At 53.7% G+C, this 25,109-nt stretch overlaps 5 protein-coding genes across 6 annotated transcripts; 2 read left to right on the top strand and 3 right to left on the bottom strand.

Annotated features, from left to right (window-relative positions):
* Positions 1-469: 469 nt before the first annotated feature.
* Positions 470-1,869, bottom strand: LSMEM2 (leucine rich single-pass membrane protein 2). The gene is made up of 4 exons (XM_065749280.1): positions 1,796-1,869; positions 1,367-1,507; positions 1,101-1,289; positions 470-1,011 (listed from the first exon to the last, which is right to left on the bottom strand). Exons 2-4 carry the CDS (start codon positions 1,449-1,451, stop codon positions 884-886), a joined length of 402 nt encoding a protein of 133 aa, XP_065605352.1. The 5' UTR covers positions 1,452-1,507; positions 1,796-1,869; the 3' UTR covers positions 470-883.
* Positions 1,437-4,385, bottom strand: HYAL3 (hyaluronidase 3). The gene is made up of 4 exons (XM_065749278.1): positions 3,431-4,385; positions 3,268-3,357; positions 2,380-3,163; positions 1,437-1,510 (listed from the first exon to the last, which is right to left on the bottom strand). Exons 1-3 carry the CDS (start codon positions 4,295-4,297, stop codon positions 2,825-2,827), a joined length of 1,296 nt encoding a protein of 431 aa, XP_065605350.1. The 5' UTR covers positions 4,298-4,385; the 3' UTR covers positions 1,437-1,510; positions 2,380-2,824.
* A 274-nt stretch (positions 4,386-4,659) lies between these two features.
* On the bottom strand, positions 4,660-6,058 carry NAA80 (N-alpha-acetyltransferase 80, NatH catalytic subunit). The gene is made up of 2 exons (XM_065749279.1): positions 5,988-6,058; positions 4,660-5,468 (listed from the first exon to the last, which is right to left on the bottom strand). Exon 2 carries the CDS (start codon positions 5,458-5,460, stop codon positions 4,762-4,764), a length of 699 nt encoding a protein of 232 aa, XP_065605351.1. The 5' UTR covers positions 5,461-5,468; positions 5,988-6,058; the 3' UTR covers positions 4,660-4,761.
* A 3,680-nt stretch (positions 6,059-9,738) lies between these two features.
* Positions 9,739-13,198, top strand: LOC136057125 (G2/M phase-specific E3 ubiquitin-protein ligase-like). Its single transcript, XM_065749693.1, has 10 exons — positions 9,739-9,930; positions 10,150-10,285; positions 10,605-10,696; positions 10,783-10,884; positions 11,125-11,249; positions 11,444-11,606; positions 11,685-11,788; positions 12,010-12,120; positions 12,278-12,396; positions 12,528-13,198. The coding sequence occupies exons 1-10, from the start codon at positions 9,739-9,741 to the stop codon at positions 13,196-13,198; spliced, it is 1,815 nt and encodes a 604-aa protein (XP_065605765.1).
* Positions 13,199-14,701: 1,503 nt separating this feature from the next.
* SHISA5 (shisa family member 5) lies at positions 14,702-24,360 on the top strand. Of its 2 annotated transcripts, none has more exons than XM_065749932.1 (4): positions 14,702-14,774; positions 20,540-20,655; positions 21,682-21,900; positions 23,001-24,360. In XM_065749932.1, exons 1-4 carry the CDS (start codon positions 14,770-14,772, stop codon positions 23,078-23,080), a joined length of 420 nt encoding a protein of 139 aa, XP_065606004.1. In that variant the 5' UTR covers positions 14,702-14,769; the 3' UTR covers positions 23,081-24,360. The 2 variants fall into 2 exon arrangements, with proteins under 2 accessions (XP_065606004.1, XP_065606003.1); XM_065749931.1 differs by lacking the exon at positions 14,702-14,774 and adding an exon at positions 17,822-17,945.
* The last annotated feature ends 749 nt before the right edge of the window (positions 24,361-25,109 follow it).

The following is a 25,109-nucleotide window of genomic DNA, read 5'->3' as shown; positions in this document are numbered from 1 at the left end:
GGGAACAGAAGTGGGATGGGGGTGGGGATGGAGCTGAGAAGTAGGGGTACAGGAATGGGATATGGATGGAGATAGGGGTGGGATGGAGCTGGGGGGGAGAACTGGACATGGAGATGAGTACAGGAGTGGGACAGGAATGGGGCAGGGATGAGACATTGGGGGATGGGGACAGAAATGGGTCAGGAATAGGATGGGGCTGTGCACAGAGCTGGGACAGGAATGGGGACAGAGACAGAACAGGGACAGTCCCAGAGCTGGAAGTAAGAGTAGGTATAACAGAGATGGAGCAGGGATGAGTCACTGAAGTGGACAGGGATAGAGTTAGAGGCAGGATAAGGATGGGAACAAGGATGGGGGCTGGAAGGAGAACTTGTCAGGAGGACTCCTGCCAGCAAGACAGAGCTGCCGTGTGCCCAGATCAGAGCCTTGGCTGCCAACAGCATACATGTACAACAGAGTTTGTAATGCCTGGGGCTGCCCCACGGTGGGCGGTCCCCTCTTTTTTATTTTTTTAACCAAAAATAGGGTAACAGAAGAGGCAAAGGGTGCCATCATGCTCTGTGCCGTGCCAGCTCTCTGCGATGGCCCCTGGCTGCCCAAACATGGTACAGTCCACGGGGCCGACCCCAGTGCCCCGTGCTTCCCAGGGCCATCCTGGCACCGCCACGTGCCGGGGGAGCAGCAGGCACCTGGGAACGTGGTTGTGGTGGTGACTTTCAAAACCTCAATGACAGGAGGTAATGATAGAGTGATGGGAGGGTGACTCCTGCTGGGGCAGGTGCCCATCCTTGCAGCCCTTTCTCCAGCAGCGTGGTGGGGGCAGGGTTGCCCCTGCTTGTCCTGGGGATGGGGTGATCTGTACAGGGCTGCTCCATGGGGTGGCTCAGTGGTGCTGGGTGCTGGCATTGAGGCGAGCCCAGAGCTGCCCACTGGCCGCCCGCAGCTGGCGCATGGCATCCTCCTGGCTCTCCAGCCACTGGGCCAGTGCCTGCACCGACTGGCTCTGCAGCACTGCGGGGGTCATGGGGCATGGTGGGGACCAGATGGCAGCTGTCCCCAAGCCCCTGCCACCTCCCGCCACCCTGCCCACAGCCACGTACCACTCAGGTAGATAGCCAGTGTGGCCAGGATCATGCTGGCCAGTGCCAGGAGGCCCAGCAGGATGAAGAAGAGGGGGTGCCCAGGGCAGGGGCAGATGGTGGGAGGTGGCACAGGGCGCAGCGTGGGCAGGTGTGGGGGACTGCGGGGTGCACGGTGCAGCCGACTGCTGGATGGAGCCGGGCCATTCCCTGCAGCAGCAGGGAGAAGGGGGTCAGCATCTACCCTCAGCCCCCTGTTCTGCAGCCCTGTGCCCTGTTCTTGTCACCTTCTATGCCTTTGTACCCAGCTGAGGCCCAGTGCAGGTCACTGATGGATGCCACGGGGTGCAGGCTGATAGCTCCAGGGTCCATCCCATCGGGGTCAGTGGGCTCTGCTGGCACGGTGCCCTCTGCCCTGCCCACACCGTCTGCTGGGAGCAAGGAAAAGGGTGAGTACACCTCAGGCACCCAAGATGACTGGGGGCCCCCAGCCGCACTGACCCCTCCCAGGAGCAATGCCACCCTGGTTCCAGCCCAGCACTCTTTGGCATAGGCCTGCTGCTCCCAGGGTGGGGCCAGACGAGTGCTGGCCATCCCCCAGCTGCCACACACTGTCATCGAAGCAATTAGCAGGAGCCTGGTGGCCGCACTCCCAGAGCCTTGTTAGAGCAGCTGGCAGCTGTGCAAGGTGGGAACGTGCTCCTGCCCAAGGTTACCTGGGGCCGCCTCGAGCCCGTGGGTGTGGGCAGCCTCATGCCAGGCTGTCACCAGGGCTGATGGTATTCATGGCACTGCTGGAGCACTCGGGGATGTGAAGAAGGAGGAGTGGGTCCCATGCAGGGCTCCAGTCTGCTCAGCACTGTCTCAGGAAGCAGCTGGGGCAGAGCAAGGGGTCGTTTTCATGGCGTTTGCATGGTTGTGAGCAGTGGGCAGGGCTGGTGGCTTTGTGCCCGCTCCCAGGGTCAGGGCTGGTGCTGTGTTGGGGCTGCAGGGCTCCAAGAGGCTCGTTTGCACCAGGTCAGTGCCCTTCGGGGCTGGGGGCTCCAGGGCCCCCCAGGACACCCTGCAGGCATTGCGGGCCCAGCCCTTTGCTGCAGACTACCCCACCACCTGCCCCACTGCAGCCTGCAGTGCTGTGCCAGCCGCTGTCCCCTCTGTCCCACAGCACTCCGCACCCCTTCCCTCCCTCGGCTGGCATCTCTGTGGGGTGGGCAGCACTTGGCCATTCCTACTGAGCAGCCCCTGTGGCACAGCTGCCCCAGGTGCTAGGGACCCGCACCCCTCGCTGCTGCCAGCCTACCTTCTGCAGCCTCCCTGGGCATGTCCCGGCCCTGCTCCCCTGGGCAGCCAGGCAGTCTGGGGCCCCCCAGGAACCAGGCACTGGGCTCCTGGTGCGCCAACTGTTCCGCTTAAAATAGGATAGGATGAAATGTGTTTGGGGTGATAAAAATAGCCATGGGGAGGGGAGCCTGGCGGCTGCGGGCAGCACAGTGCCACTGTGGTGGAGGGAGGGCAGAGCTCAGGGCTCCTCATGAACCCTTCTGTAGGCGCTGAGCACAGCTGGGATAGGGAAACTGAGGCACAGATCTGCTCCCTCCTAAGCCATAGTATGGGCTCCTTGTGTACCTGACCTGAATGCTCCCCCTGCCTTTGCCCATGAGGACCACACATCTGCAGCAGGTTGGTTTATTTAAATTAATGAGTGCAGGACACACCACCGTTGGCACAGCAGCCTCCAGCTCCACTCACCAACTCCAGCTGCTGCGCTGTGGGCAAGTGTCAGGAGCCTGGGGGCCGTGGTGCCTGTAGAGGCTGTGGGTGGGTGCAGGGCAGGTGGTGGGGCTCAGCAGCTCCGGCTGCATGCAGTGCTGGCCAGCCCAGCCCTGGTAGCAGTGGCAACGGAAGGGTGCCCAGGTGCCTGCACCCAGGTGCAGCATGCTGCCCAGCTCCTGGGGCTGCCGCCGCACGCAGCGCCCATGCCCCTGGCACTGCTCTGAGCTGCACACCTGCGCGGCTGCTGTCACGTTGGCCACGTAGGGCCCCAGGGTGGACACAAGGTAGTGGTGAAGGCTGCTGCAGCTTTCCTGGGGGGGAGGCAGCCATGAGGAGCAGCCCTGCAGGGCACCCTATGCCACTGCCTGAGCCCACTGATGGCTGGCTTCAGTGGGGCAGTAGTGGCCACACTCACAGCCGAGCGGGAGTACGACATATCGCCCCACAGCACCACTCCAGCTGCCCCCAGTGCCGCGCTCTCCCCAATGGTGTGCTCCAGGTCAGCCTGCAAGGACAGGAGGTCATGTGGTGGGGGGGATATGCTGGGACATCGAGCACTGTCCCCCCCCGTCCCTTACTGGCTCCAGGAAGCGGGGCGAGCGGCGGTAGGAGAGCCGTGAGTAGGCCACGACGGGCAGGCGGCCGGCGGCCACGCGCAGGGCCTCGCGCAGCCGGTGGTGCACGTAGCGACGGCGCAGGCCGGGCGGCAGCAGTGGTGGCAGGTAGATGCTGGGGTAGAGCGCGGCCGAGGCGGCCCACAGCCAGTGCAGGCGGTCGTTGCGCCGCACCTCGCTCGGCCGGCAGCGCCCTGTGTAGTTGGCCACCTTGGCCCAGTTCCCGTTGAAGCAGTCGGGGAAGCGGTAGAAGCCCCAGAGCCCCGCCGGGCGCAGGCTCCGACCCAGAAGCAGAGTCTGCTCCATCATAGCCCGTGCCGCTCGCTCAAAGGCTTTCCGGGCCTGCCGCCGCCCCTGGCCCCGCTCCTGTGCCCACTGCTGTGAGGCCAGTTGGTAGATGCGCTTAGACCCCCAGTTCTGGGCCCACAGTGGCCGCCACTCCTCCCAGTCCACCACGGCCAGGCCGCTGAACGCAGGATGCAGGCGCAGCCGCACGTCCCCTGCCACCTGCACCAGGTGGGCCTGGAGCGGTGCCCGCTGTGGGATGCCCCCGTTGTGTGGGATACCCTGCGGGGAGATGTAGGGGTACAGCCCGAACTTGTTCTTGTAGAAGATGGTGACGTTCTGCCCTGCGAAGCGGCCGCCCTGGTTCTCCACGATGCTGTAGTCGGACAGGGGCAGCCCCACACCAAAGCGGCGCTGGCAGCGGCCGCTGGGGATGTTCCAGAGCACGGCAAAGGGCTGCCCGCCTGCCAGGGCTGCGGGTGCGGGGCTCTCCCTGCCAGTGGTCCCCAGCACCAGCCAGGCCCATAGTGCCAGCGTCGGCCCCATGCCCACGAGGCACTGCCTGTGGGGAGAGAGCAGCAGGTGGGCACCCAAAATCCCACAGAGCCCAGAGCCACGTCCTGCCTGGAGCCTCAGTGTCCCTCCTGGCACCCAGCCCCGCTCTGAGCAGGGGCACTGTGGCCACTTTGTCCCTGTTTGGTGGCAGGGCTGAGCCCCCAGGCCTGTCACACATGGGTAAGGGGAGAAGGGCTCCATGCCGCTGCCCTGTGCCTGCCGCCAGCTGGGGATTAGGTGGCTGCATGACACAGCAAGGGCAGCAATGATCCCTGCTCAGGGCTGGACGCTTCCCTGACCTTCCTGCTCCCACAGCAGCAGCCAGGCTCATGCATGGGGCATGGCCACCCCCTCCCTTCTCCCCGGGATGGACAGAGGGGACGGAGCCGACCCAAAAGACCAGCACCAGGCGCTCCACCCGTGCTTGCTTTTAATCACTACTGTGCCTGGCAGCCTCAGATGTCCTTCTTCATCCAGAAGATGGGCAGCCCCCTGGCATCACGGTGGGGGCTCTCCTGTGGGCTCTGCCCAGTGCCCTCAGCTGGACCCCGCCCTGTTCGGGATGGGGGTGGCAGAGGGGGTGGCGGGGGGACAGCAGGAGGTGACAGAGGGGGATGGGGGGCTGCAAGCACCACCGGGGCAGCAGTGGTAGGGCTGGAAGGAACAGCGAAGGCCTGCAGTGCTGCAGCAGGCATGGCAGGGCTGAGGAAGGGCACAATCTGCACTGGCTCAGCTGGGACAAAGCCCAGGTGGGCATAGAACTGCTGCTTGTCATGAGTGCTGAGGTGCAGGCAGCAGAAGCCATGGGCTCGGGCGTAGCGCTCAGTGGCCTCCATCAGCTGCCGCCCATAGCCTCTGCCCCGCAGTGCCCGTGCCACCACCACGCTCTCCACAAAGAGGCTGCTAGGCTGCCCAGCCACACGTGACAGCCTGACATGTCCCACCAGGCTACGGGGGCAGGCGGGCTCAGTGGGAACTGGTGTCCGCAGCAATGCCAGACAGGTGGGGAAGGCATCAGAGGAGCGCTGCAGTGCATGCAGCCGCAGCGCCCGGCTCTTGCCCCACTCCTCAGCCAGCAGCTCGGCACAGGCCTCCAGCAGCTCGGGGTGCTGGTGCAGAGGCACCAGGCTGAGCTCCTCCGGCAATGGGCTCATTCTTCTCACTGCATGGAGAGCGAGAGGTAATAGCTCAACACCTGTGCCGGTATGGCACTACCACCACCCCAGCGGGCACAGCGTAGCAGCAGCTTCCTGATCAGCAAAGTGACAGCCATGTTGTGCTGTGCCACACTGTGCTGTACTGTGCTGCTCTGTGCCATGCTGTGCTGTGCCGGACTGTGTCATGCCGTGCCATACTGCGCTGGTACCATGCTGGGTCAAGCAGTGCCGTGCTGTGCCGTGCCATGCTGTGCAGTTCCCTCCCCAGGCACTCAGCAGACCCCCATCTCCCACTGCTCCCGTGGGAAGGCGAAGCCGCACGCAAAGAGGAACCCCGCTGCTAACGGCCCGCGGCTTGAGCAACCCGTCCCGCAATCCCCGCTCGCCTCCCCGCGGCCGGCTCAGCCCGCGCCGCACGGCTCCGTAGGGCACGACCGCCACCATCCCCCGCCACCACCCCGCGTTCCACCGCCCGACCCGACCCGACCCGACCCGGCCCGGCCCGGCCCGGCCCCGCCGCTCACCCTCCGCCGCCGCGTCCCGCGGGATCCGGGCCGCGCCCCGCCCATCACTCCGCCCCGCGCTCCGAGCTGTTCCCGACACAGCGCCCCCTGGTGGGCGGAGGGCGCGCGCCATCGCATTGGCTGTTCTGGTCCGGAGAATAGGCCGGCTAAAAGGGTCAGGGTTAGGGTGAGATTTAGGGTGAGGGTGAGTGTGAACGTTAGGTTGAGGTTGAGGATTAGAGTTAAGGTGAGGGCTAGGTTGCAGGTGAGCGTTAGGTTGGGGGTAGGGTTTAGAGTGGACAGTGAGAAGTGTGCGCTCCAAGCAGTGCAGGAAGCCCAAGGCATCGTTTGCTGTTTTGGCTGTCCTTTTCTTGTGCTGCAACCATCTTCTTCAGTGCCTTTGAACACACAAACCTCAAAGGGGATATCAGTTTTCCATTCTGCCCTTCTGTGGTGTGCAGTGTGCTGCCATCACAGCCCACAAGGGGAATGGTGAGGGGCTGTGGGCATGGCAGCAGTGAAGAGAGGAGGACGACCAGGATGAACTCACAGAAACAGCCATCCCCCCTCCACAGCCATGCTGTTCTGCGCAGTTCTGCTCCTTCACAGCAAAAGCAAAATTCATCCCAGCCCCAGCTCCAGGGGGAGCTTCACCATCTTCAGCCACAAGAGCAGGGGGCAGCACTCACAACAGACCTGGAGTGGCTGTGGGCCAGGAGGCTTTGGACCCCACCTTGATTTCAGTGACCAGTCACTGAGTAATCCCAGTGTCCCTCGAAGGGCCAGTTCTAGCAATTCCAGGTGCTTTTTTTTTTTTTTTAATTTAATGTGTGTATGATAACCAAAGGACTAGCCCATGTCTAAACTCTTTCTCCATGGAACAGGATTGCTCAGAGGCTGAATCAACAGGAGAGTGCTCAGTTGGAGGTGAGGGCCCAGGCAGGGTGTTCCCCTTCCCATTCCTCCCTGGCTGTACCACAGAAGTGCACCTTTACTGTATGACACAGCTGTGGTGCCACTGAACGAAGAGACAGGGAGATGCAAGCTACAGAGATGTAGAGCTAAGTGCCTGTTGGCATCTTTATTTCCTGAAAAAAAAAAATGGCCAGGACCCTCAGGTTCTTCTCTGCAGGGCTGCTCTCATGGAGTTTTTCTCCCCGTTTGTACACGTGACTGAGATTACTCCGACCCAAGTGCAAAAACTTGCACTTTGCTATGTTGAACCTCATGAGGTTCACAGGAGCCCACCTTTTCAGATTGTTGAAGTCCCTCTGGATGGCTTCAGTTACTTCTAACATGTCAGCGGCACCACTCTGCTAGGTGTCATTGGCAAACTTGCTGAGGGTGCACTGGAGCCTGTTATCCACGTCACTGATGAAGATGTTAAAATAGCAACTGGCTACGAGGGACGTGGGCAGCGGGCAGGTGCGGGGGGGTGGGCGGGTGGTGGGACTCGGTGATCATTGCAGCCATTAGTTGTAAGGAGAGGTAGTCAGCAGCAAACAAGCAAACCAGCATCTTGGTGATGTCAAGAGGGTGACTAGCAAAACTGCTACCTTGGACTTCCAGAGGGGCAGACTTTGACCTGTTCAGGACACTTGTTGCAAGGGTCCCTTGGGACTCGCTCCTGAGGGGTAAAGGGGTCCAGGAAGCCTGGATGCTCCTCAAGATGGAAATCTTAAAGGCACAGGAGCAGGCTGTCCCGGAGTCCCGTAAGTCGAGCCGGAGGGGAAAAAGACCAGTGTGGATGAACCGGGAACTTTTGTTGAGACTCCGAGAGAAAAGGATAGTATATGTCCTCTGGAAGATGGGACAGGCTACTTGGGGAGACTACAGAGAACTTACCAAGATTTGCAGGCAGAAAGTTAGAAATGCAAAAGCCCAGCTTGAACTTAGACTGGCTACTGCAGTAAAGGAGAACAGGAAATCCTTTTACAAATATATTAACAGCAAGAGAAGAACTAAGGAGAATTTCTCTCCTTTACTTGATGAGGCAGGGAATGTAACCACAGAGGATAAGGAAAAGGCTGAGGTTCTCAATGCCTTCTTCACATCTGTCTTTAATAGACAGAGCAGTTGTCCACAGGGTACTTGCCCTGGCCTGGAAATCTGTGACAGAGCGCATAATGCACCCCCTGTGATCCAAGCAGAGACGGTCAGAGATCTACTCCTCCATCTGAACTGCCACAAAGTCCATGGGACCAGATGGGATCCACCCAAGGGTGCTGAGGGAGCTGGCAGAGGTGATTGCTGAGCCACTTTCTGCCATCTATCAGCATTCCTGGTTATCTGGAGAGGTCCCACAAGATTGGAGGCTTGCCGATGTGACTCCCATCTACAAGAAAGGCCGTAAGGAAGATCCGGGGAACTACAGGCCTGTCAGCCTGACCTCGGTATCAGGGAAAGTTATGGAGCAGATGATCTTGAGGGAGGTCACACGACACGTCCATGGTAACCAGAGGATCAGACCCAGCCAGCACGGGTTCACGAAGGGCAGGTCGTGCTTGTCCAGCCTCATCTCCTTCTATGACTGGATGACCAGACTGGTAGATGAGGGAAAGGCTGTTGATGTAGTCTACCTGGACTTCAGCAAGGCCTTTGACACGGTCTCCCACAGTATTCTCCTGGGGAAACTGGCAGCCCGTGGTGTGGACAGGTTCACTCTTCTCTGGGTGGAGAACTGGCTGGAGGGCCGTGCCCAGAGGGTAGTGGTTAATGGAGTTAAATTCAGCTGGCATCCTGTTACGAGTGGTGTCCCCCAAGGGTCAGTTTTGGGGCCCATCTTGTTTAATATCTTTATTGATGACCTAGACAAGGGGATTGAGTGTACCCTCAGTAAGTTTGCAGATGACACCAAGTTGGGAGGATGTGTCAATCTACCTGAGGGTAGGGAGGCCCTTCAGAGGGATCTGGATAGGCTGAATAGCTGGGTTGATGTCAATGGGATGAGGTTCAATAAGGCCAAGTGCCGGGTCCTGCACTTTGGCCAATGCACTGCTATAGGCTTGGGGCAGAATGGCTTGAAGAATGTAGAGAGGAAAAGGACCTGGGGGTGTTGGTTGATGCTCGGCTTAACATGAGCCGGCAGTGTGCCCAGGTGGCCAAGAAGGCCAACAGCATCCTGGCCTGTATTAGAAATAGTGTAGCCAGCAGGAGCAGGGAGGTGATCATCCCCCTGTACTCAGCTCTGGTACGGCCGCACCTCGAGTACTGTGTTCAGTTTTGGGCCCCTCACTACAAGAAGGACATTGAGGCCCTGGAGCGTGTTCAGAGAAGGGCAACAAAACTGGTGAGGGGTCTGGAGCACAAGTCTTACGAGGAGCGGCTGAGGGAGCTGGGATTGTTCAGTCTGGAGAAGAGGAGGCTCAGAGGAGACCTTATTGCACTCTACCACTTCCTGAAGGGGGGTTGTGGTGAGGAGGGGTGGGCCTCTTCTCCCTGATAAATAATGACAAGACGAGAGGGAATGGCCACAAGTTGCACCGGGGAAGATTTAGATTAGACCTGAGGAAACATTTTTTCTCTGAAAGCATGGTCAGGCACTGGAATGGCCTGCCAAGGCGAGGCACCATCCCTAGCGCTGTTCAAGAAGCATTTAGATGAGGTGCTAAGGGATTTGATTTAGTAGTTAAGTGGGTAGGGATGGTGATAGGAGGATCGTTGGACTAGATGATCGTGTAGATCCTTTCCAACCTAATGTACCTATGAACCTATAAACAAAGCAAGCCTCGAGCACGTCACGGAAACACATAAAGGCGTGATTGGGATTTCGATGGCGCCGCAGGCTCGGAAGCATTGCGGCGGTGTCAGGAGGGTGGATGCGTCGCCCAGTGCCTTCAGCAGCGCAAACACGCCGGGTTCCAGCGGGGCTGCGTCCGGCACCGGGCCCCTCACTCTGCGCTGGCTGCAAGAGCCGCCGCCATCTTGCTTGGGTGCCCAGGGCCCTGAGCTCAGCTCCTGGGAGGTGTGATGATGTCACAAAGGGTGGCAGGGAGCGGCCACTGTGACACGCGGGGTGGGATGCATAGAAAGGGCCGCCGGGCTCAGGCCGAGCTCAGTGCGAGCTGGTGAGGTGCGCAGAGCGCAGCGAGGAAGGGGCTGTCTGAGGCTGCCCCGGGAGGAGGGGGCCCCAGCGCTCGGGGGCCTGAGCTGCGAGCTCACCCTCATCCCGCTTCTCCTGTAGGTTTGGCACAGGAGCGTGTGGAGGAGAAAGCCAGGCGCTGCCGGGACAGGGACTCCGCGAGTGCTCATCGTCATGTACAGACGCACCAAGCCCGCAAAGAATAAGAGGCCTGCCAGATTATGGTACCCGGGTGAAGGTAAATTCACAGCAACGCACAGCTCTCCGCCACTGGGCAGAAGGGTGCTGGGGGGAGTCTGCCTGCGGTGGAGAGGGGAGGCGGGGGCAGGCAGGGGCTCCCTTGCCACCACAGGCAGGGCCCCTCTGCTCCTCAGCCAGGGGGCCCGCAGTTGGGCTGTGGCTACCTGCTGGCACCACTGGGCCTGCAGTGCCCCTTCACCTCCACGGCCTCCGGCCCTGCCCCTCAGCTACGACACAGAGAAGACCCCTGGAACAGCCCTCAGGGGCACCTGGTCCCACTGGCAACGCGCTCACTGCTGTTACTCTCTCCTCTGCAGAATGCACGCTCTGTGGCCAGGGAAACGCTGACAAAGACATGTACGGGCGCAAAGTGATGATGCATGGGATACATTTCCATGAGTTTTGTGTGGTGAGTTCCCTCACTGCTCCTGCCACCTTCCTCCAAACAAGGCTTCCCTCCTTTCTGCCCTAACGAGATCCTGTTCTCTCATGGAGGCATTTTCTTCTGGAATTTTTCAAAAAGCATGGATAGAGAACAGAATTGAATGTTTAAGCCTTCCAGACGTCATACAGGCAACCAGACAGGCAGAGCAGACGGTGAGGACCTGAGCGGAACAGGGAGATATGCTCCAGGACAGGCTCGGCGAGCTTAGCCTGGTCCAAGGAAAGCAATCCCGAGAAAATCCTGCTCTCACAGACAAGCCCTGTTCAGCAGGCAGCTCTGCAGAGTGCCAACCAGATGTGCTCGCATCCTGTGCCCTGCCCAGAGGAGCGGGGCCTGCCGCGCAGGTCCTGAGCCTGCCACTGATGGGGGCTGCTCTGCTCTGCTCTTTCCAGAACTGCTTCGTTTGTGGCAAGAGGGGGGCCTCCATCACCTGCGCTCAGGCAGGCTGTGACCGCAGCTTCCATCTGCCCTGCGCCTCGGAGGGTGAATGCGTCACCCAGTACTTCGATGAGTTCAGGTAAGGGTTGCCAGGCATCGCGGGCCTGTGAGCCCCCAACCCCTGCTGTCAGCACCAGCCAAGGAAGGGAGGGACGCGCTGTGACACCTCCCGGCAGCCTGCCAGAGCCAGAGCCAAGGCCTGGGGCTCCTTCCCGTTCCTCTGCCCTCCTCGTAGTGCTTCTCACTTTGCCCATCCCTCCCACCTTCCCGCAGGTCCTTCTGCGGAGAGCACCGCCCGCAGCAGGCAGTGAAGTCAGTGCCAGGACAGAAGACCCCCTGCATCATCTGCACGGACCTTGTGAGTTGCAGCGTGTCGTACGGCATCATGGGGTGCCCATCCTGCCATCGCTCCTGGTTTCACCGGGCCTGTGTCCAGGTAGGAGCCCTCCCCTTGCCCCTTGCTCTGCAGCACCAGGCCCTGCTCGCGCTCACCCTGCTTGTGTTTCTGCTGCAGAGACTGGCGCTACGTGCTGGCATTACTGTTCACTGTCCACTCTGCAAGGACAACAATGAATTTTTTGATGACTTGAGAATTCTGGGGATCCAAATCCCATTCAGGTTGATATCCCACTCCTGGTTCCCCAGATGTGAGGGTGAAAGAGCTGTGCAGGCCTGCCCAGACTGCCCCCGCAGGCCAGTGTCTTTGTTTTTTGTAGGCATTGGCCTTAGCTTCACAGGGAAGCTTGAAATGGAGTTGAGGTGGAAAAGCAAGAATGGCCAGGGTCTGTCTTACCAAGAGGGCAGTGGGTGCTCATCAGTTTCCTTCCCTTCTCTGGCAGAGGACCAATGCAGGACAACAACCAGTGCGCACCAAAGGGAGATAGGCAGAAGCGCTGCAGTGCCAGGGAGTGCCGTTACCCACAAGGAAGGGAGCGGGCAGGGACAGAGGGGTGAGTTACCTCAGCAGCCGGCTCTCTGGGGCTCTGCATGTGATCACAGCCTCACCACATGCTGAGGGGGAGCACTGTGTGTACACCAGAGCTGTGCCGGGCACCCCCTGGCTCAGGGCACTTTGTCCTCACGGCCACAAATCTTTTGTTTCCCCAGGCCCTGGGAGCTGCTCCTCTGCAGCTCCTGTGCTGCACATGGTACTCATCGACGTTGCTCCAACTTGAGATCAAGGACGTCCACATGGGAGTGCAACACCTGTGCTGGAGAGGGCACTTGTAAGACGCTGTGTGCCGCATGCTCTGGGCAGCCTTCCTTGAGTCCCAGGGCCCAGGCCCAGGAGGGATGGGAGCCTGGCCCACCCAGGGTTGGAGTTCCATCCTGCTAACCTTCCAGCCTCCCCTTCCAGCCTCCAGCTCCAATTTGGACAGCGCTAGTCCCAGCATTGCCAGCCAGCAGGGACTGGGGCCATCCCAAGGCTCTGAGGCGATGCAGCTCAGCACCTCCAGCAGCAGCAGCCGCTCACCACCGGGGCCAGCTCACAACTCCCAGCTACCTGAGAGCAGCGGCCTGTCCAGTCCGCATGGAATAGAAAGGAGGAGAATCTCCTCACCTTCACTCCAGGATGAGACTACCTCCAATGAGCCCCAAAAACGCCGTGGGAGCTGCCATAATGCTGCCCTGACTGCCCCAGACTCTGCCAGCCAGGGGACATCGCTGCCCACAAGGCCCTCCCGGGCAGTTGTCTACAACCTCCGTTCCCGGACACGAAGCTGCTTTCCGTTGCGGTGCCAGACCCCGGATTCTCCGAGCCGGCCCCGAACACGCCGTGGGAGCGGGCACAGAGCAACACCAAGTGCTGAGAGCGGCACCCACAGCTGCACCCGACGGGGAGCACGGCAGGCAGGGCGGGCGCGGACACGAAGCTGCTCCCCTCATGAACAGCGGGCTGCAGAGTCCCAGAGCCGGACCCAAAGAGGCCGCAGGAGCCAGTCAAGGCGGCGAAGCCGCTCCCAGGTATTACCTCCTCTCTTAGCCCTAGCCAGGAAAAAGTCTAGCTTCTTGGGCACAGTGCAATAAACTAGAGTGAGAACCACAGCAAAGCCATTGTATTCTCCCAGATCCTCAGCTCGGGGTCTCCCTAGAACTTCAAGATGAAATCATCTGACACCCAAATATCAGAGAAATTATGCACCACGGCTGCCTTGGTGCTTAAGTGCTGTCACATATCCGACAGTCTGAGGGCTATATCACAGGCAGCACTTCTCACTCACTTCTTCCGAGGCCCGTTGAATGAATACATGCCACTCAAGAACTGGATCTGAGCCATGTTTCTGAAGGTAGAACTTCCTGATGCAGCTGGTGAGAGAGCCCACGAGAGGAGCTGCCCCGCTAGACCTGCCGTTGACAGAGAGGGTCTGGCACTTCAGGTGGATCCAAGGAGCCTGAAGAACATACCCAAAATGAACAACAAGGGGATCTCATTGGGAGAGGCTTGCTTTGGTCACCATTGCCTCTTCCTCAGCTATCTGGCAGTCATTCAACAGCAAAATCTACTCTCCTTCCTGCCCTACCAGGGCATTGGTTGGGCTCCAAGAGAAGGACGTTCTTTAAAATGATGGGGATTTCAGGCCCTGTGGTACTTTCCCACAGAGCATGTAAGGGCAGCATTCCCTCAGACAGTGATGCGTGCTTACAGCAAATTTGCCAACTGTTCTGGGAAGCATGAATGCAAAGGCACACTACTGAAGACCACCTGTCAAGATTTTATGATTTTTTAAATCGGTATTCCATGTCATAACATCACATAGTGCACTGGGGGTCAAAGAGCTAATGCTCCAGTTCCGTGGATCACCGATAGCTCCAGGTGTACCCATCTCAGAAGAGAAGAATCACGCACACCAGAGGACTTTGCGTTACTTTGCTTTTTTCCATTTTCCGTTCAGAGGGAAAGACCAAACTGTTGGCAAGTTGTTTTCAGACACACTCTCTCTCATTTTATTTATTATCTTCAATTCCAATTATATTGTATTATATTGCATTATTTTGCATTTGGATATCTTATTTAGTGAATCGGCTTTCCTCCTGAGGTTGCTGCCGCTGTTTTGTTTTTAGGCCCATCTCCCTGCCTTCTTCCCCTTTTCCCGTTTTCCTTTCCCAGGATGTGGGTCCGTGGTCCTCCTGCCCCATTTGTCACAGAACACCACACTTCCCAGAAGGAGCTGTCAGTAAACACGAAGTGCACCCAAGCGATGTAGATATTCCATCTGTGCCTCTAAAGCAAACGGCAAGTTGAACCGTCGCTTTTAGCATCAGTTCATCTATCACCCAGGCATAACATTGGAAACTAGAATCGTGGCTCCAGGGCTTGGTGGCATCTTCCCTAGGGCGCGGCCATGACATCTCTCTGGCGCCTGATGGTTGGGCTGCCACGATCTAACCCAAATACTCGGAGCATTATTAACCTTCCACTTTTCGTTATTCACCTTCGGCAGCGCGCATTACAAGGGAACCGCCCCCGACCCCGCTCCCCGCTCCCCGCTCCGCCAGGCGAACCAGCCGCGCTGGCTGCCGACTCCGTCCCGCCCTGCTGGGGGCGGGGATGCGGCGTGACGCGGACAGCGCGGGGCGAGCGGGCGGCGGCGGGGAGCATGGGGTGAGCGTGGCGGGGGTCCGCGGCGGGCAGCGCGGGGCTGTGCGGAGCGCTGCTCCGTCCGCTTCGTTCGTACCGCGTTGGTAGCCGAAATGGGATGGGGTGTGGGGAGGGGGGAGGAAGGAAAAAAAAAATGCCAAATCGCCTTCCCGTCTTCGGGCTCGCGGGAGGTGGTGTCGGGTGCGTCGGAGGAAGGAAAGACGGGGAAAGACCTGTGGGAGGTCCGTGTTTTCCCGTGTCGAGGAGCGTAGCTGTTAAGCAGCAGGAAAATCGCTGAGCGAACCAAACCGGCCCGATCTTGGGGAATTGTAAGGGTTTGTGGATGACAAAAGGCGGGCAGCAGAGCTGTAGTGCTTTAAAGGGATTTTCGCCGGCCGTGGAAGTGTCTGAAAAGAGTCGTTGTTGTTCAGGCCGGTGGGGACTCGTTCGAGCTGCTTTTTTCTTTCACTTACGTTGCGGCTTCGCAAAACCGATGCGTTGTGCAAAGGGCCGGGTTTAACGCTGAGCTTCTCCTTGGTTATGTCACTTTGATTACAAATAACAACAGTTAAACATTCGCAGAAATACTGCTTTTGAAATACCACCCCGAGGCGACTGTAGAGGGAAAACCGTATCCCCACTGACTCATGGCGCTGGGTGCCTGAGCGAGGGGGTTTCGACATCGCGAATGGAGCCCGGGAGCACTTCCCGTGCCCTCCCCGCACGCACTGGAAGCTTTCCCGTCCGTCTCACTGCGCCCCGTGTATTTCTTTCCTTACATAAGCAGTGAGCTGTATCTCTCTGAAGGAGTTGTCTCTGGTTCCTGCCGGCGAGCTACGTTCCGCCCTGCAGCTCCGTGCCCGGGTCTCTTAAACACAAGTCTTACGTTGCTTCCCGATGGCAGGGTTTGCTTAATACTTCGCTGTGTGGAAGAAGGGCTGATGTCAGCCGGGATGTCTCTTTATGTCCCCGGCACGGCTCACTCCTTCAGCGGTTTATGCAGGAGGCGAGATGACAGGAAGCAGCTTCCTCAAGCGTCCTGCGCAAATAGCAGCTCTGAGCCTGCTCTTCAAAAGCAGGCGGGGGGGGGGGGGGGTTGGAGGGGGAGGGGAGGGGGGCATTGATACCGCCTTAAGGCTCAGAAAGCATTTAGTTCCTCATTTTCGCACCGGCCGTGTTCCTACTCAAGTTACTACTCTGGCTATTGCTCATAGATCCGGGCTTTGTCAGGGACGTTCAGCTCTAGGAGGGCTTGGCACAGCAGCGTGGGCTGCTCACCAGGGCTGAGCCAGGCAGGCTGTCTCCTTCCAGCATGGAGTTCCTGCCGCAGTGATGCTGTGATCCTGGGGGTGTGTGTGAGGTGAGGGCTCTGTCTGGTGGTAGTGCAGCCTTCCAGCGTCTTGTGCAGCTGGGGGTTTTCGTTTGCTTGTGCTCTTACTCTTTTTGCAGTGTTTGCTCAGAGGCCTTTGAGAAGCTGGAGTAAAGCATCAAGTTGTCCGTAGGTTTCTTTTTGTTGCTGTCTGTCAGTGCTAACTTCCTTCAGTATTCAGTACTGAGCAGCAGGTACTGCTGAGGCAGGAGGGCAAGGTGCTTTGGGCAACCTACTGCAGTCCCAAACACAAGCATGTCACATCCCACAGTCACCTGTATTAAGGCAATAAACGGCATTCCTTGGCAGTGCCATAATGACATGCTTTCAAGTGCTTGAAAGCACTGTGCTTCCCACAGGAGTGCACTTAGAAGCAAATGAAGCATTTTGTATATAGAGGTCAGCACTGACTCGAATTCATTTGCTTTCCATTGGTGGTTAATTCTTAAAGATTAGTTGCAGCTTTTAGGTCACAGTGTAGTCATTAAATATGTTAAGTTAGCCACTTTTTCCGTGCGTGTGGAATGATGATATGTCATCCCTACAACTCCCACTGTTAATGAATGCATTGAAGGGGTTTCAGTTTCTATTCCTTTTCAGCTGGATTAGCAAAGACTGCAGCTCCTGCAGCGCTGCTTTCCAAGAGCAGTGAGGCTTACGGCATTCATTTCTCCCTCTTGTTCTGCTGTGCTTGGAGTCTCTCTGCTTTGTAATCTCGTGCAGGAGTAAAGTGCTGGTTCACTGTAAGCACAGTTATCATTTGTTTGGCCTTGGTATGCCAGTTCTGCAGTAGTGAGCTTTACTGGAAAGGAAATGAGATGACTCACACCCACTGTCCAGCAATGGTCCAGTGTCTGGGTAGGTAACGAGGCAGGGTGTTTGAGAACATCTCTGTCAGAGTTACAGAGGCAAATATTGTTGTTGGCACAGCTGATAATCAGTCATTCTGAGCTGAAACACAACAAGATTACCACTGTACACAGTTAATTGGATTCCGTTTCTAAGTGAATTTCTCCCTTGAAATTACATCTGATGGTGTAATGGATAAGGCTGTGCATCCTTCTGCAGTGAGAAAAGGGGGAGCAGCAGCCTTCCTGATGACCCTCAGCCCTTAAGGACAGGACACTGGGATGTTCTCATGGACTGGGGTTGTGTTCCTTCCTGATCTGTGTGCTGCCTTCCGACTTAGTTCTTTGGAACAGAGAAAATCCATGTCTCTGCCCACTTCTGCTTGAAGTGCGATAACCTGCTAAGCATCCCAAAAACTCAGCAGTTCTAACTGTGCATGATGCAATTATACTCCTCTGCTGTCTCTCAATTTAGATGTTTTTAACTGTATGCATCCTCCAAAAACATGGTAAAAAATACAGTGATGTTGAGCCAGGCTGCTTTTTTCCTCCCCTTCCACCAGCACTGCCAGGAGCTCTGGTGCACATTTTGCCGTGTGTTCGGACGCTCCAGCATCTGTAACGCATTGCCAGTTGTAAGAAAATGAATTAGGAAAACTGTTCTTTGGAAAACAACTTCTAGCAATGTGGTCAGTCTCTATTTGAGAAGACTCCTTAATGTACTCAATTTAAACTTTGCTCCCGTCCCAACAATGTGCTTCCAGCTTCTGTAAGTGGGATGGCATGATTCACACGTCCGTTCCCTGCCAGAGCTGCGTCGTGTGGTTAGCGAGGCTGGTGGGTGTAACCCGGTCTGAACTTCCTCTCATGGCAGCTTCAGGGTGTTTGGCAAGTCATACATCAAGCTGCAATGTATTTATGGTCTGTAGAAGCAGGGGTTGTCATATGGCTTAGGGCAGCTTTGGTGCTGAAGGTCCAGTGGGTTTGTCTGCAGCAGTGCTGTAGCGACTTCTGGCTACAGCAACTTTCTGTACAACGGGGATTATAAAATGTGTCAATTTCAGGGATTTGAGTGACTGTGAAGTTGAACCTTGAATATTTTCTAAGGCCTTAAATGTGTTCAGAGCATTTCACATTTTCTTCCGGTTCATGTGTATGGTTGAGATCTCTTATATGAAGAAGGATTGATTGCCTTGAGAATTATCTACAGACAGTGCCTTTTAGATCCTGGATTTGGTGGTCCCTTTTTTAGCTGTCACATGTCATTCAGTACGTAGAGGGGTAAAACATGCCTGTCACCTATCTCCATCATACGTGATTATCAGTGTACCTTAAAGGTAAGAAGAGTCTGCAGGGTATTCTCAGGGCACAGGACTTAGAGCCTTCCAAGTGCAAAAGGAGAGGGGTGTAAGGGAAGCAAGGCAAAGTGAGGTGACACGACAAGGTAGGGGGTCATAATTAATGTGTATGGATCTTGTGGAAAGTTGAAGTTAGTCACTGCAAGGATACAACTGCTGCTAGGCTTCTCGTTTGTTTTCAGTTAAATTCTTGGCAAAAGTTAACTTTCATTATGTGAGGAGAGAGAAGCAGGAAATGGCAGTGAATGAGCTCAAGCTGTTCGTAAGTGTGTGGTTTATTCAGAGACAATGGTATATAATGCAGGGGTCTGAAAAGCGGAGCTTCAAGTGGGACACCCACGGAGCGCTCTGATCGTGGGCTCCGGCGCCCCGCTCCTGCAGTGACGTTTGCCTGCAGGATGCGTGGGGTAAGGTGTGCGTGGTTCGGCTGTTGTTTGTTTGGGCTTTTTGTTTGGTGAACCATACAGAAGTGTCCTTAAGCTGCAGCCCTTTGTTTGTTTTCATGTATGTGTGTATAAGGCGGGCTAGCAGTTATTTAGTGTGTTCTTTTTTTTAGTATTTCCAGAGTCTCTGCAGAAAAAAATTGTGAATTGAAAGCGAATAAACAAAGCAGTTGTTTCTTAGAAGAGAAGGGATCAAACTTTCTGGAGCTAGCACACAGCGAGTCCATATACAGTGTGCAGAGTATCCTGTCTCCTCGAGCTCATACCAGGCACTGCTCTGGCCTCACTTGGGCAATGCCTTCTATTTCTAGAAACCTTCCTGTGCTTTGTTCAGTAGTTTTACCCGTGGGAGTCCCATGGGTCTGTAAACATTACGTATTCTGTATCGTGGTAGTGCTAACAGATGTGTGGTAGGAGATGCTCAGGGCAGTCCTCCTTTGGCAGAAAAAGAACAGTTTTGCTATTTCTGAAAGCTCATAATTTTGGCCTGTGGTAACAACACAGTGTGTGGAGCTGAATCGCAGCGTTTACTCGTGCAAACCTGGCGCGCCTGTGCTCTAAATGCATGTTTCTGTTCAGTTCTTCTAAAAATGCATGCAAAATTTTGTTGTGCAGCTTTCGCGTTGTTTTAGCAAAGCTGCAGACAATGGTAAGAATGCACTGAGTGTTTCTAAGAACTCGGTGAAAGCGAGGATGAGGTGCTTTGCTTGTTTCCCTGAGCTTCTTGATCATCACATTCCTTACTAGAGGGAGTAAGCAGGCAAGGAGAGAAGTCTGTTACAAATAAGCCAATGAAGCCTGTGCTTCAGAGCGACCCGTGCTTATCTGCTGGGTACCAGCTAGTACTGTTAGCTCTTCAGTCACTAATAAAATTGCTGTTCTGACTGCATTCTTCAAGCTGTTGTAGAAATAGGGGGAAAAAAAGTGGTGGGATCTCTTCTGGGGAAAAATATGCATCTTATATTGAACCTATTCTGTTTGTCAACTCCTGGGCTTGATGTGAGCCCACAGAGAGATGCGTTGCTCCAGGGGAGTGGGGTGAGCTTGTGTGAATTTTGGCTGGGGATAGAGTGGATTGCTTTTGTTTTCTTGACAATCTGCTGGTGCAGTCGGTAACCAAAAATACTTTTAACACTGAATGTCTGGTTGGTAGCCAAGCAAAAATTGCTGGGGGTTCTGGAGATGCCATTTTGCTTAAAGCTGTTAAGAGGAGGCTGAATAGGAACGGAAGTAGAAAGTTCTGTAGCCAAAATTTCTGTGCAGAAGCAAAAGCAGGATGGATGTTGAAGCAGCTCTCTGCTGGTTATTTTAGTGTGTTTTGTTCATTAAGAGCAGCTTCCTGCTGTTGTTTCCAAAGCTGCTGCCTGTTGCATTCTGTAAGATATGAAAATGCAGGAGACACTGGCTTCCATGGAAGAAGGGCTTTGATGATCTCAGGTTGTAGCAAATGAATCACATAAACTAGCACTTCAGAGGTCTTATGTCCCAATCCTTTGCCTTTCATTTCGTTATTTCCCCAAGAAAGGACATATTGTCTAGACACAGAATTTCTAAAGAGGTCTTTCAGAAAGTGGTGTGGCCAAAGAACACAGAACACCAACAGGACCAACACAGGCTTCATCCTGAGCACTGAATGTATTGTGTTGTTACTTTTTCCATCCTGTGTGGTAAGCAGCGCAAGGAGGCTGGCAGTGCGGTAGCTGTGGAGAGCTGGGTGGACGGTGGTCAATTCATGTGAGACTTACTGCTTCTGCTGGCATCTCTCTTGCAGTTTTGGAACCCTTGTTGCGATTGGAGTGATTGTTTTTGCAGTGGTTGTCATTACTATAATTCTGTGCCTCACTTGCTCGTGTTGCTGTCTGTACAAAGCATGTCGAAGACCGCAGCGTAAGTACCTCTGTATTTACTTTCTTTTCCTTATCCTTCTCAGCTTTGAACATTTTTTTTTTTCCTGGAAGATTATATTCCCACAGAAAGGGAAAACAACGTAGTAATATTTTCTTTCTGCTGTGGTACGGGAGTAGCAGTAGGTAAACGTGAAAAGTAAGCCTTTAAGTTGCTTATAATAACAGTTATCCTCCGAGATCAAACTTAAAAATGAGCATTTTGAAGGAAAGCACTAATGGAAAGTTGTCTTAATTGAAGTATTAATAAGAGCTGAGGTTAGCTCGCGTACAGTCACAGAAGCTGAGAATGTATTTACGAGATTGAAATCAGGAAAACAAAAGGATTTTGTTGTTCCTTGTGCATGAAGTGCAGCCTTGAATGTTTGTAATTGTAGTATGAAGATGAAGGAGATGATGAAAATGAGTTGTTGCAGTTCATTAGAAAGTGTTTACCTTACTGTAACTGCAGTAAGAGAGATGAGCCAATAACCCACTGTCCACCCTTCCTGAAGTTGATGTTTATTTGCCTTTCTGACTGTTCCAGAGAGGCAGAGACGTGTTAGTGTACAGACTGCATATGAAAGGAAGTTAACCTGGTGAACATGACAAAAGGCATCTTGTCTTCGGAGGGAGATCTGTAGCACCTTTATCCTTTAAAACAGAAAACATCCTAAGAGGAAGTAGTTTTTCTAGTCTTCTGCCCAATGGTGGATGACTTGGTTGCAGGGCTGAGTCCAAGGAGAGGTTTCTTTGGTCTCTGTGGCTGAGAACCAAGGAGGTAAACTGGCTGCTCTCCTGGTACATGAGAACCCTTACGGCCACCCTAGGTCAAGGGAAGGATATTCTGAGGAGAGCGTTTCTAAAACCGCTGTGGAACTTCGAAAACGAAATTGTCAGAGATTTTAGAGTAGGAAATAGATTTTTGTGAAGAGAATGTGGTTGGTTTTTTTGCGTGACTGCTGCGGTCTGTCCCAGTGAGTCTCTGAGAACCAGCAGCACTAACCACCTTCCTTTGGGTTGTTTGTAGCTGTTGTGACCACCACGACCGCCACAACAGTGGTCCACGCACCGTACCCACAGCCACAGGGTGTGCCACCCAGCTACCCCGTAGCGCCGTACCAAGGATACCAGCCCGTGGCTGTCCAGCCGCAGCCGGGGATGCCGGTTGCGCCGTACCCTGCGCAGTATCCTCCCCCCTATCCCATGCAGCCACCGGGACCCCCAGCCTACCATGAAACAGTGGCAGGTAAGAGTGTAATAGCAGGATGTTGTAGTAATGTAGAGCACTAGTAGAATGTTTTAATAATTCGATAGAAATTTCATGTTAAAATGAAAGTCTAGTTAACATTTGCATAACAGTCTGATACTGAATGTTTTAACCTATACGCAGGTGGCTTTTGGTGGTGTTTTTGTTTTATTAATCATTATTTTTGTAGAGAGACTATTCAGAGTGATAAACTTAAGACAGCTTTGCTGATGACTGGCGATTAGAATTGCTGGATTGTTTTTCCTTCTGCTTTTCCTCTTTCACAGCACGGCTTGCATGTGGCTTTACTGTTGCTGATTCCATTAATTTCCTTGCTTATTAGGCAAGGGGCAGTCTTTAATTAGGTCATGTGCAGGAGAGAGAATACCTGCTGTGCCTCATGGGAACCAAACCCACTCAGCTTATATGGTCACCGAAACATAGCCACGTTTGTGCATCCTAGCAGTGTGAGCAAGTACTGCGTTGCTTGCTTGGCAGGCTTCATGGAAGTGCTGCCTCAGAGCAGCGTGGCTCAAAATACCAGAAAATGTGGATGTCACCTGTGTTTGTGGTGTGCGCTACACTCTTCAACCTTTAGCATGCCTGGTAGATGTTGGCTGCTTCTTAAAACTGATTTTAGTTTTGTAATTATGTTGGTGACATTGCATAGTACCCCTGAAAGAATCCTAAGGTGCTGCTTCCTTTGCCCAGTGGTTTATTTTCACTTCTCCACATACTGTCAGGTTTATCCTGTTGCTTGTGCATTTCTGGCTTGTGCTGCCTCATGTTCTGGACCAGCTCAACCAAGTTGGTGCGCTTTTCTGCTCATTTTCTCTTTCTTAGGCTGTCGTCCCTTGAAGACTAACCAGGTGCTTCTACCTGCCTCATTACACAAAACAAAGCCAAACAAGAATGAAGTGTGATCTGATTTTTGAAGTGCAAATGCTTTCAGTTAGCACAAACTGCTATCACGTCTGATTGAGATGCTGAATAAATTGAACTTCTTAATCGTGTATTCAAAGCAGAAGTTGTCATTTTAGATAGAGAATTCTGAATGTGAGCTTGACAAGCCTGTTTTTCCTTGCTCTTTGCTTCTGCAGCTGGTGCTGGAGCACCATACCCCATCAGCCAGCCTCCTTACAACCCTGCTTATGTGGATCCTCAGAAGCCCACCTACTGAATGGACCTGCCACCAAGCATCATGCAACTGTAGTATGTTATCCTGGAAGACAGCGATCTTTTGTCTACATAAAGTGAACATTATCTCAGTATCTTCTTTGTTTTTAAATGCTTTGAGTACTTCTGGCAGAAGTTGTTCATTTATACCTCAAGTAAATACAAAGAGAGATTGTGTTTAGAATACAGAAGGGGTGCTGCAGAAGCAAGAACCACAATAACATTTCTTGTGCAATAATTTTGAAGTGTGGTAGAAAGGAATAGTCCACTGTGAGCTTTGTCAAACACCCAGAGCTGTAGCGATCTCTTGCACAGTACTGAATCATAAAAACATAATTTCTGAGAAACTGTGTGATGCATGTTCTGCTTGTTTTGAGGTTACTATGAGTGGAGCTCCAACCTACCACATTTCATCCATCATTTAAAAGGGAACCTTTCTTGAAACGCATCTGCCTTTGGTGAGAGTAGCGAGCCATGTTCAGTGGCATTTGGATGAGTTGCATTATTCTGTGCTGAGTAGCGTGAGTTGGTCATTTCCTTGTTTTCTTTCCCATTTTTAAGGCTTAAGAACTGTCTCTGTTGGGTGTTTTCTCAGGCTGTTCTAGTTTACATCTAGAAATATGACAATAGAACCAAATCTTCTGCTATTCCTTAGAACGAACAGATCAAAAGCTGAAAACCTGGGGGTTCTTCATTAAGAAAATATTGGACAAAGACTTGGTTTGCTTAATATGTTGTTGAGTAGTTTGGAGGAAATAAAAATAGCATCTTAGCTGTACATTAAGCAAAAATGACTGTCAGTGTTCAGTTTTGCCCCATCACAGTGAGAGGATTTATTTTGGTTTTATTTGGTTTATTTGGAAACAAATCGTGGTTTCTTTAGTGTCTTCTGTGATGCTGTTTTTTGTACATTGAATCACAATGCGTTGTTCCTTGGTGGAGCTTTACGTAGACCATGGTATCTCTCACTGTGACTTAACGAGTGAAATAATTTGGGTGTATCTTGCACACTGACTGTACTTGGTTGGGGCAGCCATCAGGCCACTTGTCCTGTGACGTTACATTTGAGGTATATTTCTGTTTGAGCAACTTTGAACTTGAATATCCGATGGCATTGTTTTACCTCATAGGGCCGATGCTGTCAAAGGCAGCCTTCTTTCTCTAACTGATTTTTGGGTCTTTTGGGGGGTTATTCTAATTATTTTTTTAATTAAAGTCTTCAGGGCATTTCAGGATAACCTTGTAGGAAGTTTTTTAGTGTCGGTATTCATGACAAGCCACATCCCTCTGCTACAGCCCTCTGTTGGACTTAGTAGCCGGCAGTGGTGCCAGGAGGCACTTGCAGAGCAGGCGTGCCTTGGATCTGCGCGTTCCTCCACTTTCCTGCCCTGCAAGCCAAAAAAATCAGGCAGTGCTTCATTACACTGTTTGGAGTTCTGTGGGAACACCCCAAAACGGGCAGTGTTTCCCATATGGAGGATCTGGGATATTTGTGTAATGGAGGGCACTAAATAACTGCAAAAGCAATCCCTTTTCTGCAGAAGAACTTACTCGTGTGTAGGACAGCAGAGACTCCAGCAACTTGGTTAGTCAGTGTATGGCTGGATGGGGGAGGTGGGAGGTGAGGGAGAGGGTTGAGGAGCCTGAAAACCTACACCTTTCCTTCAGTGAGTGTATGCTGCTGCTAACTGTGTTCAAGTAAAGAAAGTTCTGCAAGTGTTAATGATTTAATTGTAGTGTTACTACTTGTTACAAAACTGGGTGTAAGAAGAGAAAGTGGCCTGCTTTTCCTCACTTTGGAACGGGAAGACTTAATTGGGTCTTGTCTTAATGTGTAAATCAACATTAACAATATGGTGTAGGACCAAATTTTATTATTGTGGTGCAACCCAATTAATTTTTTTTTCTTATAGTTGAGCAGATGTGGCAGTTAGATAACTGATGGAGAATTTGGCACAAACATTGTAGTTCAGGCACTGCTCCTGCATTAGTCCTGGTAACAAATGTCTTCATGTCCAACTAGTTATCCACTG

The sequence above is a fragment of the Cyrtonyx montezumae genome, unplaced genomic scaffold (genome assembly GCF_038088225.1).
Source record: "Cyrtonyx montezumae isolate F1298 unplaced genomic scaffold, pur_monq_1.0 scaffold_6, whole genome shotgun sequence".
Lineage (NCBI taxonomy): Eukaryota > Metazoa > Chordata > Aves > Galliformes > Odontophoridae > Cyrtonyx > Cyrtonyx montezumae.
Note: the sequence above shows the minus strand (reverse complement) of the source record. Positions and strands in the feature narration are given on the sequence as shown.

What these genes read in the sequence shown, in the direction of transcription:
- NAA80 (XM_065749279.1), bottom strand. Translation starts at nt 5,460, where the DNA reads ATGAGCCCATTGCCGGAGGAGCTCAGCCTGGTGCCTCTGCACCAGCAC.
- LSMEM2 (XM_065749280.1), bottom strand. Translation starts at nt 1,451, where the DNA reads ATGGACCCTGGAGCTATCAGCCTGCACCCCGTGGCATCCATCAGTGAC. An exon ending in TGGGTACAAAGGCATAGAAG is followed by an intron (nt 1,290 to 1,366) that starts GTGACAAGAACA and finishes CTGCTGCTGCAG; the next exon opens with GGAATGGCCCGGCTCCATCC. An exon ending in ACTGGCTATCTACCTGAGTG is followed by an intron (nt 1,012 to 1,100) that starts GTACGTGGCTGT and finishes TGACCCCCGCAG; the next exon opens with TGCTGCAGAGCCAGTCGGTG.
- LOC136057125 (XM_065749693.1), top strand. Translation starts at nt 9,739, where the DNA reads ATGGCGCCGCAGGCTCGGAAGCATTGCGGCGGTGTCAGGAGGGTGGAT. An exon ending in ATTTCCATGAGTTTTGTGTG is followed by an intron (nt 10,697 to 10,782) that starts GTGAGTTCCCTC and finishes TCTCTCATGGAG; the next exon opens with GCATTTTCTTCTGGAATTTT. An exon ending in CCAGACAGGCAGAGCAGACG is followed by an intron (nt 10,885 to 11,124) that starts GTGAGGACCTGA and finishes TGCTCTTTCCAG; the next exon opens with AACTGCTTCGTTTGTGGCAA.
- SHISA5 (XM_065749931.1), top strand. Translation starts at nt 17,878, where the DNA reads ATGTATTTATGGTCTGTAGAAGCAGGGGTTGTCATATGGCTTAGGGCA. An exon ending in GCTTTGGTGCTGAAGGTCCA is followed by an intron (nt 17,946 to 20,539) that starts GTGGGTTTGTCT and finishes TCTCTCTTGCAG; the next exon opens with TTTTGGAACCCTTGTTGCGA. An exon ending in CTACCATGAAACAGTGGCAG is followed by an intron (nt 21,901 to 23,000) that starts GTAAGAGTGTAA and finishes TTGCTTCTGCAG; the next exon opens with CTGGTGCTGGAGCACCATAC.
- HYAL3 (XM_065749278.1), bottom strand. Translation starts at nt 4,297, where the DNA reads ATGGGGCCGACGCTGGCACTATGGGCCTGGCTGGTGCTGGGGACCACT. An exon ending in CGCCCCGCTTCCTGGAGCCA is followed by an intron (nt 3,358 to 3,430) that starts GTAAGGGACGGG and finishes CTGTCCTTGCAG; the next exon opens with GCTGACCTGGAGCACACCAT. An exon ending in TGTCGTACTCCCGCTCGGCT is followed by an intron (nt 3,164 to 3,267) that starts GTGAGTGTGGCC and finishes CCTCCCCCCCAG; the next exon opens with GAAAGCTGCAGCAGCCTTCA.